Genomic DNA, 11,066 nt, shown 5'->3' on the forward strand with positions numbered 1-11,066 from the left:
GTGAATTTTTTCACTTTCTCCCTTAAGTCGCAACGGCGGAAAGACAAAACTCGCGGGGAAATTTCATTCATGATAACCCCCAATGTACTCAGTAACTCTGTTTTCTACCCTACCGGTGTACACATACGTTGATAATTCGAAGTTTCCCTGAGTTAAATCAAGCAATTTTAATAATTTGTTAGGAATTGAATTCTTCCGCTGTATAATAGGTATGTAATTTTATTTAATTCGTTGGGGGAGATTTTTCTTGCATATTTAAATCTTTTCATTGCAAGTTCAATTGATGCACATTATGATACTCATCTTTTAAATTTCTCAGTGGCATATATGCCATAAAAAATTAAGGAGGAAATTTGTAGGGCTGGCGTTCCAAATAGGAGGGTCAATAGAATTATTTAAAGAAGATTAGTTGAATATGGTTGAATGCAATCCCACGGCAGCGGGTTCTTTCGTACCGGATTGACCCGGAACCATAGTGTTTCGGCCGGCGACTGCCAACCCAGCATTAAACTTATGCTTCTACGTAGGTTTAAATGCAGCTACAACAACAACAACATGGTGTGAATATTAAACCAGGGATAAGTGTATTTAAGACTCCAAATCTTAGCTACAACATATCAGCAAAGGGAATTAAACCATCAGAATCAAATGCAATTTTTCAATAACTATATAAGCCGTTTTAGAATACCAGTGAGCATATCTAGTTATCGGGGAACACAGTTCACGTCTAAGATTTTCTCAGAATTTATTAGGGAATCATAGGATACAAACTACGGCGTATCATCCACAAGCCAATGGTATGGTTGAAAGGTTCCATAGACAGTCGAAACATTGCCATTGTATTGCTTGGTCTACGGTCTTGTGATTGCATTGCTAAATTAAAAGATAAATTTAAGGATGCATAAACCCAGGACACTCAAAAATATTTATCATAACTCATTTTTTGAGTGTCCGACAAAAATCGGTAATTAAATAATTAACGATATTATTCGGTATGTTATCGACCAATAAAAAGTATTCGTAAAGTTCTACTGATAGCAACAGTGTGTGGACAACACTTTTTTAAACTTTTCAATTATAATTTTGCGTTTTAATGTTAACGATTTTTGTCAGTTACTCAAAAAATGAGTTCAGAATCAAAAGGTCCAAAGAATTGGGTACAGAGGTTAAGATTCCTTTAATTATTGGAGACTCAATTGAACAGCTTATTGGCAGTTGTGGTCTGAATGGAACACGGAGTATGGCCACCGATCTCAAAGCTGTTGTACCGTGTTTATTCGTATCTTGCCACAAGTCAACAGACACATAGGGTTTGGAAAGTGCAGTAGATATAGTGCCCGACTACCAAGCAAGGGGTCCCGGTTTCGAATCCCGGCGGAGGAGGAAAAATTCTTACAAAGTAGTGTTCGAATATTTGTAAAAAGAGGAATTCCATCCGAAGCCCTCTAACATCCTAGTAACCAACCTTGCCATCAACAACAACACAAGAAGGACAGCCAAAAAGCACTAAATAAGCAGGACCCCAACCACTGCTCAAATTCAAGGAGGCGATTGATGGCAGTCCCACCGCCAGGGGCAGGCTACAGCAGACCAATCATCTTATCTGGAATAAAAAACATCAACAGGATATTACGACAAAGAGGTGCGCACCATCATCCCGCAAAATAAGATTCATAAATACACATGGACATCACCGAGCGGCAATATTCGCAACCAGATACATCACAAAAGCGTGAGTAGAAGATGAAGAATCTCTCTGTCAAACGTTGGAATCAAAAGAGAAGCTGACTTTGACAGTGACCATGACCTCATCATAAGCAAATAAAAATCAAATTGAAATGCTCAAGAAGAAAAACAAGGCACACAACTCCAAAACACCCTACGGCCACGGCCATACGCGAAAAGTTACCAATAAACAAACATGAAAACAGAGAAAAATGTTGATATCAGACTATACTTGGAACCTAATTTCTTAAAGAGGTGAACTTAAGATGCAGCTGAACGACAACATCACAAGAGAGCAGTATGAACAACTAGCTTGAACGAAATAAAAGAGGCAATAGAACAACACAAAGTAACAAAGCAGCGGGAGATGGCTTACCGGCGGAAGATCTACAGGCCGACTCCAGGATCGCAGCTGAGTTTTCTTCGACTTCACATCATATCAGCTTGGGAGGAAGAAAGACTACCTCTAACATGGAAGAAAATCATCTTTGTAAAGTTACTCAAAAATGGCGACTTGAAAGATTGTAACGACTAGAGAGGACTAATCCTGCTCAACACCATATACAAGATACTAGCAGCCATAATACAAAAACTAATTCAAAGGCAAGTAAGAAACATACTGAGAGAACAAGCTGCCAACACCCTACGCGTCATAATAGAACAATCTATAGAATGGCGCACCTCCTGTATCTACTGTTCATCGATTTCAAGAAAGCCTACGACACCATCAGACGAACTGCCATATGGGAAGCATTTAGCAAAACGGGAGACCCCAGGAAATAATCCGAATAATAAAAGCGATACACGAGGACGCGGTACTCTCAGTTATTAACGACTGGAACATAAGCCAGCCGTTTCTGAACAAGGTTGCAAGGGTGCCCTCTGTCACCTCTATTGTCTGCTCTAAGAGAAGTGGTATAACATAGAGTCTCTTTCGACAACTCGAAGACTTATGGGCCGATTCCGTACAGCGAGGCGAGTCGTGTCGCGTTGTCAAATGCAATTTTTCGATTCCGTATGGCAATATCGCCTGACGTCGTCAAATTTTGTCGCCGAAATGTTCATTTTCCGGCGACAACAAATTAGCTGTCGCCGTACATTTTTACTAACGAATAAAAATAAAATAAAAAATAAAAATAACTTGTTATCGACGATTATTTTCTATCGCTGTACGTAGTGCATTTTTTAAATTTTGTCACAGAGACGATAGACGACGCGACATGACTCGCCTCGCTGTACGGAATCGGCCCATTAGACTTGATATCAGTCTTCTCTCTCACAAGATATCCAATACGGAGTCAAAATTAGAAGACCTGGAGAGACTGGCTCGCAATGGGTGGACTCGAGATTAACATCAAGAAATCTAAGACCATGAGAATTAAGTCTGTCTGGTTACTTTCCCAGCAAGAACTTTCTCAGAGAGTAAGGGGTTTTTATTCTCTTTTGGTAGAAAATTGTAAAAAGTAAACAGACACCTTCCCAGCAAAAACCAGCAAGCAATCAGCTGACTTGCCAAAACAGAACAATTTGTCCGCCAACAAAGCATGGTACAAATACACAGGTAGCCGCATCGGCAATTGTTGGCAACTTAAGATGTCAAAATTTGACATCAATTCAATGCAATTGACACATTATGTTACCATCAGCTGGCATGATAATGCTACCTGTATTATTGTACCATGCAACAAAGGAAGCAAACACGTTGTATTTTATTAAAAATAAAAAAGAAAATGAAACAAAAAAGTATTTTTCCACTTTACAAATTTGTTCTCCATAAAACAATACAATTAGACTATGTTACTTCCACAATAAAATTGTTTTTAATGTTCACAAACATAAATCAACAAAAAACTAAAAACGGCTGATTGATTGTTTTCAGGAAGAAGAAGAGCTTGCAAGTGCTTGCTAGAAGAAATTTGTCCAGCAAGAATTTGCAAGCTCTCAGTGAAAGAACTGTCAAAATGTCTCTCTCGAATCGCTCTCTTTTGCTGGTTTTTTGTGTTAACAGACGACTTCCAGCAGCAATTGGTACAAATTGTTACAAATTTTAGGGTAACCAGACACAGCTATTAACAGCACCAGTACAGAAAACATCATGCTACAAGGCCAATCAATTGAATTGATAACCTAAAATTCAAGCTGTGGAACTTAACTAACCAGGAATGCATACAAAAGCAGATTAAACTTAGGAAATGAAGATGGGATGGCCACACCTTAAGAAAAACTGATCATAGCATAACAAGAATGGCAATGGAATGGAATCCCCAAGGATTACGAAATCGAGGTCGACCAAGAAACACCTGGCGACGAAATAAGATGGCGATGTTTTGTAGAAGCCCAAGAGGAGTAACAAGAAAAATATCCTGTGAAATGCAAGGAGATAACAGGCCATTGTTTCTGCAACAGCATAGTGTATAAAAAACTACGTTCTTTGGTTCTGCGGATGTCGTACAATTTTATAAGAAACCGTTTATTAGCCTCTATATATGCTCTCTATTTTCTAACTTTATTTAGCTTTGGGAAGCTCTTATGATTAAAATTTTTCGTTTACAGAAAAACTTAAATTTGTATGGAAGGTAAACATATAAATTCCACATCTAAACGGAGATTGCATTGGAGCTTTTTTTTTGGGGTAACCTTTTTATGAGGATTTATTTGACGTTTGTGCTATGGAATTGACATTTGATATCCTGTGGCGTTATTAAATCCGGTTAAGTGCAAATGGGGTATTAAAGGTCTTGAAATTTTTAAGTACCAGTATTTTTGTCTTCTTATTGCTATACTTTGTACAGTTTGTTGTTATTTGCGATAATCTTAATCCTTATTTCAAGGTTGAGAATTATGTATGCAGGCCTGACAAACACAGTATGTCTTTACACAAATACAAAAGAATCCCTTGTATGTACATATGTGTGTTCAGGTAGTAAAAAATGAGAACAAGCTGTTTTTCCATATGGTAAAAATATGCATTTTAAAATAGTTGTTCCATCCACAAAAGGAATGAGGGAAAGTGTGTTTGTATTTGGAATGTACATTCGTCATTCGCCTAGTTTGCAAGAAGGAAGATATTTGATATTTATTTACCTGAGAATAAAAGTATTGAAAGTGATGGTGGTAAAACGAAAATGTGCTGGGATGCAAAACCCACATACATACAATGTATGTAGGTAGCTATAAAAACGTTTGTTCTTGAAAACAATCTGTGGACAGACTTCTAATAATTTTTCATAATTTCCAATAATTTTAGAGAAAAATTTAGGCTTATCACTTTCAAGCAATTATTTGTTTTATTTTTGATTATTATAAAATTGATTAAATATTTCCTCAGTAAAGACTACATATTAACATCTACCATGAATACAATAAATTTTTGATATACATATGTATACGATATGCGATGATATAGTCTTATGCCAGACTATGAAAATTTTCATGAAAATATTTTGTGTTTAGGGATAAGAAGGGAGAAAGGGAGCACCTTCACCTCCGCTCTCTCCTAAAAGCTAGAAAATTTTCATGTGTTATTTTCAGTGTCTGGCACAAGAGTTACATACATTGTTCTAATATTTTATTGATACCCTTTATTGTGAATATTGATATAAAAAATGGTAATCCGTGATAAATAGATATCCGATTTAGCATATTTTTCAAAATTCATATTGATTTCTGGTATATTTGGATGATTTTAAATACTTTTTTTACATATTCAAAATAATGTAATAATATCAGAATTTTTCCATTTTTGAAAAATATGCTAAATATGCTAAATTTGATGTCTAGAGATAAATACAATCATCATATTTATTCCTCTTGATTTTGAATTTAACTTTATCCACTTAACAGTACAAAATGCGTGGACTAGTAGATGTTGGTTGTCATATATCGACACCACCGCTGCTGCGTGTTAAGGTACCGCCTTTATATGGTGGAGGTTTGGGCCTTAGATAAGTGTTGGATGGACTATCCGTTTGATAGAAACTGGTGGGGCTAAAAATAGTTTTATAGTTATTGCATATGCATTTTTAAATGAAATATGTCTTAACATACCTTTGCGATCGAACACTCGTATTATCCAACAAACAATTGGGATCTTTGAGACTCTTTAGAGTGGTAACTGGCTGAGAATTTGTATCGGAATACTGCACCATTTGTACCGTTGATGATGTCGTGGGATATGTTTCCTTATAGCTGAAAAATAAAGGAGTTTAAAATGCGTTTTTAGTGTTATAAAATATTTCCATATATTGCAGTATTATTAAGAAAAAATAATAACAAAAAATTATCACCTTTCACGATCTTGTTTCGATTCACTATCGGAACCATGTGATGATTCTAAACATTCTTCTTCACAAATGTGGAAAATATTATCAAAAAAGAATTCAGATTTTGGATCATGTCTAAAATGAAATATAAAAAAATAATAAAAAGGAAATAAACGTTCGAATAAGCAAAATTATATATTTAAAAATAAAATGTTTTTTTAATTAAAAAAATAAATTTTTAAACTAAAAAATTAAAAATAAAAATACATAATTAAAAATAAAATACATGTTAATTTAAATGCAAAAATCATCGACCCGTCGCTATCAACAGCTGTGCCCTAGATTTAGTGATGGTTATGTTCATACTTCCGATCAAATAAAAAGGGCCCTAAAAGGACCTAACAGACGTCATCAACGATCGGAGTAGAAATCGCGATTGTGCTACCACCTGCATAAATAAGTAAGGTCATCTGGACATGGTGCAATTCAGGAAAAGTATATGCTAGAAAGTTCCGCAGATTTCACCCCACTTTATGATCTCTCTGTTCAATTCTACGAAGCTTTAACATTCTGCATCTAAATTTCTAAACCGGTTTATACGATTCACCTTTGTCCACATCCTTGACTGTCCATTGGGAACAAGTGAAGAACTTTAGTTAGATACTCGACTCCTGTTTCATAAATCGTAAACTGTGGTGATACCTCCTCTTCTGCGAAATTTGTTTTAATTGTCCAGCAAAATCCCTTCTGCCATCCGAAAAGGCGAAGATTTAGGCAGTTTAAATTTGCTGGATTTCTGATATTTTAGCAATTTGGTTCCCCGGTGGTTAATGAAAGTACTCCGTCCAGAGGTGATGATGTCGGGCAGTATGCTGATGGAGACGATAATAAAAAAATTTAAACGTATTTTAAGGGTCTAACTTTGAGGAGACCGACGATTAATAATAAGCCTTTGGAGCTCATTTAATTTTTGGTGTCTCCACGACATCTTTAAATAAAAAATGTGAGAAATCCCTAGTAATCCCTCTTGGGTAAATGAAGATACTTTCTTCAACTTTCCTTATGAATCTAATAGTATGTTAATATATAACCGGGTTTAACCAACCAACTGGGTTTCAAATGTGAATTCCCCTGAGTATACGTCAAATAAATGTTCATAAAGAAGGTGACCCCGACAAAAGTAATAATATAAACCGGCTATTACTTGGCAGAGAAATCCAGTTAGTTTTTGAAGTACCTCTTTGGAAAGTTTGACTTCATGAACCAAAGCTTCAAGTAAATCAATGTTCACCACATTTTTCCACTATTCATAGTCGACTTCTTGGTGGAGGAGAATCGAATTTCATCACGGGAATGCTTTGAAAAATACTACAAATTATCTGTGACTGGTGACGTACCAATCCCTCTCAATGAGGCTGGTGTCACCCAAGGATTGCTGTTAATCAATGATGACTTGGGAGTATTGAGGGTCAACTTGACAAGAACTAGATAAATAAGTACATAACACTTGAGACGCCTACTATTCGAATCCCACGGCAGCGGGTTCTTTCGTACCGGATTCGTACCAACCCAGCATTAAACCTATTCTTCTACGAAGGTTTAAATGCTGCTACAAAAACAACCATTCGAATGGGAGGGACATCGATGTGAAGTGCACTTTCGTAAAATTTCCATTCCAAAAAGTTGTTGAAATACATGGCACCCTAGTGCCTAAATATAGATGCTCAAGTGTTCTCCCAACACCACCGAATCTCTTAAAATAGGAGATCAGAAATAAGGAAGCCGATGTCGCAATAAAGAGTATTTACTTACAATTTCTGATGACGGAAACACAGTGTAGCCGTTAGTATACCACAAAGTAGACCAAATAACACGGTTGGTATTGCAAAGGCAAATGCAAATTCATCAATATAATTCCTAACGGGAACATCTTCTTTAGCCATGCCATGCCAACGGTCGGTACGCCTCTTCAAATTTAACATTTCGCTTTGACCAATAACTCTATTATTATTGTTGTTATTTCCATTAGCATCATGATTGTGATGTAAAACTTCTGGAGCCGAATCAGTGGTGCCTACCATTTTAAAGGCACACCAATCCAACTTAAAACCAACATTTTCAAATATTTTCTGTACCGAGGTGCGTTTATACGTGCAAGAGGGTAATTTATAAAGGGGACGAACTTCCTCCTGCAGTTGATTGAGACGGTCAGAAAACTTGGCAAAGCTTCCCAAGTGGACAATGACACTGCAAGAAAAAAAGGCAATTGGTTAACACGTATTTTATAATGTTATCACCATAATTACCCCTCATGTTGTTGTGGCCTTAACGGCAAACGTCCACCCATATTCACTGCTGATTCCATAAAAACTAAACTCAAATCTGCTTCACTTTCTGGCCATAGATCTTTGCGGAATATATTACGCAAATTTTCCACACGCCCTGGATCCATTAAATGTACCCAATTTAAATTATCGATTTTCATTTGCACCACATTCGGAGAATGTGATTTCGACGCAATTGTTATATCCAATCTAGCTGTCCTTGTTTCATAGTTTTGCTTATTTAATGCCACAATTTCCAAAGTGATTTTCTTTCCAGCCAAGCGGGCAGGTGGTGTACCATACAAAAAGCCGGCATGATGTTCATGGCTATACATGTAACGCATCCATGAAGGTAAATCAGGATATGATTTTAACGATGGCGTATAACGAAATTGTTCGTTAATCACTTGATGTGTCCAATTAAACATGGACGGTTCAATTTTAAAGGTATACAGCTCGCCAACGGATGCTTGACCCACGATTTGACCGTACGAGGTCGCAGCACACAAACAGCCTAATAAAAGCAAGGTCGTTGGCTGATGCCACAAAAATATATTGGATTTAAATAACATTTTTAGTATTGGTCTTTAATTTTCTATTTATCTTCTGTTTTAATGTGAAGGCATTTTAAGGATAAATACAACACTTTATTTTAATAGTTTTTTATTCACTTTGTTGTTTAAAGATATAATTTTTGCAAATTACGACAGCACAAAAAATGTGTTAGCTGTGTGTATCTGAAAGAAATTTGGTGGGTGGCAGGCGTATTTTGGAGCCAACTGACAGAGTGGGGATAAGAGAACGCAAATTGTTTACATGAATTTGCCAACTGAGAGACATAAACAGAGAACAACATAACGGTCAAACCACTCAAAAATGACGGTGTTGCCATGTTTTTTAAATGTCGAGACATTCAATTGCTTGCATTAGGTCCGTCTGGTTACCCTAAAATTTGTAACAACTTGTTCCAATTGTTGCTGGAAGTCGTCTGCTAACACAAAAAACCAGCAAAAGGGAGCGATTCGAGAGAGACATTTTGACAGTTCTTTCACTAAGAGTTTGCAAATTCTTGCTGGACAAATTTCTTCTAGCAAGCACTAGCAATTCTTCTTCCTGAAAACAGTTAATCATCTGTGTTCAGTTTTTTGTTGATTTATGTTTGTGAAAATTATGTCATGTTCATACCAGCATTTGAATCACGTCGTTCGTTCTCATAATTACGTACACGAATTAACCCGTTCATACGACATGGTACACAATTCATAGCAACATGATTCATATTTTCATGGTTTTTGTTTACTGATTTTAAAGAAATTTTCAACCAAAATACGGGTAAAATTATTTTATATGAACTGAAAAAATATTTATCCTTTTTCAGATATCTATTTAATATTAAATTCTATTATTTTCATTCATGTTTTCCATTTTTTCTCACAATTTTGGTGTTTTCAGTATATTTTCAAATTTTTCTATTTCAATAATTAACGAGAGAGAGACCTGCCAACATATCTTTTTGGTATACAGACATTCCGGCAGGCATTTGGTTTTTGTTTCTAAATTTGTATGCGAATTTGAAACGATGGACAAGAAATGCAACTGCAATGGAAGAGAAAACAAAATGTGCTATGATTTGAATGTATACTAGTCGTTAAACTGTTTACTTTTCATTCATATTTTGCAGTTTTTCTAAAAAGTTTTGGATTTTTAATACATTTTTAATTTTTTATTTTTCCTGTCATAATTAATTTATTTCGATAAATTCTCTCATTTGTTAGAGATGGGACATATTTTATCGTCGTTCTGAGAGTAATTTAAATTGAACAATGTACAAAAATCGTTGTTCGTTCTCAAAATGTTGTATGGGAAATGAAGTAGTTGTATCGTAATTTGGGGTCGAACAGCGAATTGAGAGCGAATTACCGCTAGTCTGAACATGGCATAACACATTCTTATTCCACCATGGTTACACCCATGGTGCAATACATAAGGTGAAGCGATAAAGCCAGTTGATTTCACACAATCTGTCAAATTCATTGTTATTGTGAATAAATCGTATGAAAACATAAACAAAAGTTGTGATAGATTGCATGCCTTATTAATTGCATCATGGTTATACCTCTTGTGGTCTGTTCCAGAACTGCAAGAATTTACAACTTTTTTACTACGATAATAATTTTTCCTTTATGTTGTCATTCATCTTGCAACCACAAAATATTTTGTTGTTGCTGGACTGTTGGATAGTTATCGATAATTGCAAAAAATCGTCATTCAAAACTGACAATGTGTACTGTACTTAAGCGGGGTACACACGATCAGTTTTGACTGTCGATTTGTCGGAAATATCGATAAATGTCAAACTGTCCAGCAACCACAATATATTTTGTGGTTGCCTGATGACTGATAAAAATGAACGGCCACACTAGCAAGCAACAACAAAGCTGTCATTCAAAACTGACGATGTGTACCCAGCTTAAAGCATGAATTAGACGTGACATAACCATAACTCCATAAGGCCATATCAATCAGCTGATTGAACCAAATCTATGGAAATCAATGTATTTGATTAGTAGTAACATAACATAATGTCATACCCATATCCATAGAAAACAATTGGGTTTTGGTTTTCTATGGTTATGGCGTTATGTCTATGTCACGTTTAATTCTACCTTAAGATTCTTGCAGTTTTGGAACAGACCATATATTATACAAAAGGAACTAGTTGAAATAGCTGAATATAGTTCCAATAGTTCTCTTT

At 35.8% G+C, this 11,066-nt stretch overlaps 1 protein-coding gene across 2 annotated transcripts; it reads right to left on the reverse strand.

Moving 5' to 3' along the window:
* Positions 1–4,989: 4,989 nt before the first annotated feature.
* On the reverse strand, positions 4,990–9,071 carry LOC141393226 (alpha-sarcoglycan-like). Of its 2 annotated transcripts, XM_073966190.1 has the most exons (5): positions 8,294–9,071; positions 7,800–8,234; positions 6,012–6,122; positions 5,773–5,913; positions 4,990–5,712 (listed from the first exon to the last, which is right to left on the reverse strand). In XM_073966190.1, the coding sequence occupies exons 1-5, from the start codon at positions 8,881–8,883 to the stop codon at positions 5,601–5,603; spliced, it is 1,389 nt and encodes a 462-aa protein (XP_073822291.1). In that variant the 5' UTR covers positions 8,884–9,071; the 3' UTR covers positions 4,990–5,600. The 2 variants fall into 2 exon arrangements, with proteins under 2 accessions (XP_073822291.1, XP_073822293.1); XM_073966192.1 differs by lacking the exon at positions 6,012–6,122 and having other exon boundaries at positions 8,294–9,068.
* Positions 9,072–11,066: the final 1,995 nt, after the last annotated feature.

The sequence above is a fragment of the Musca autumnalis genome, unplaced genomic scaffold, assembly GCF_047663935.1.
Source record: "Musca autumnalis isolate F117 unplaced genomic scaffold, ASM4766393v1 scaffold_2, whole genome shotgun sequence".
NCBI classification, from domain to species: Eukaryota; Metazoa; Arthropoda; class Insecta; order Diptera; family Muscidae; genus Musca; species Musca autumnalis.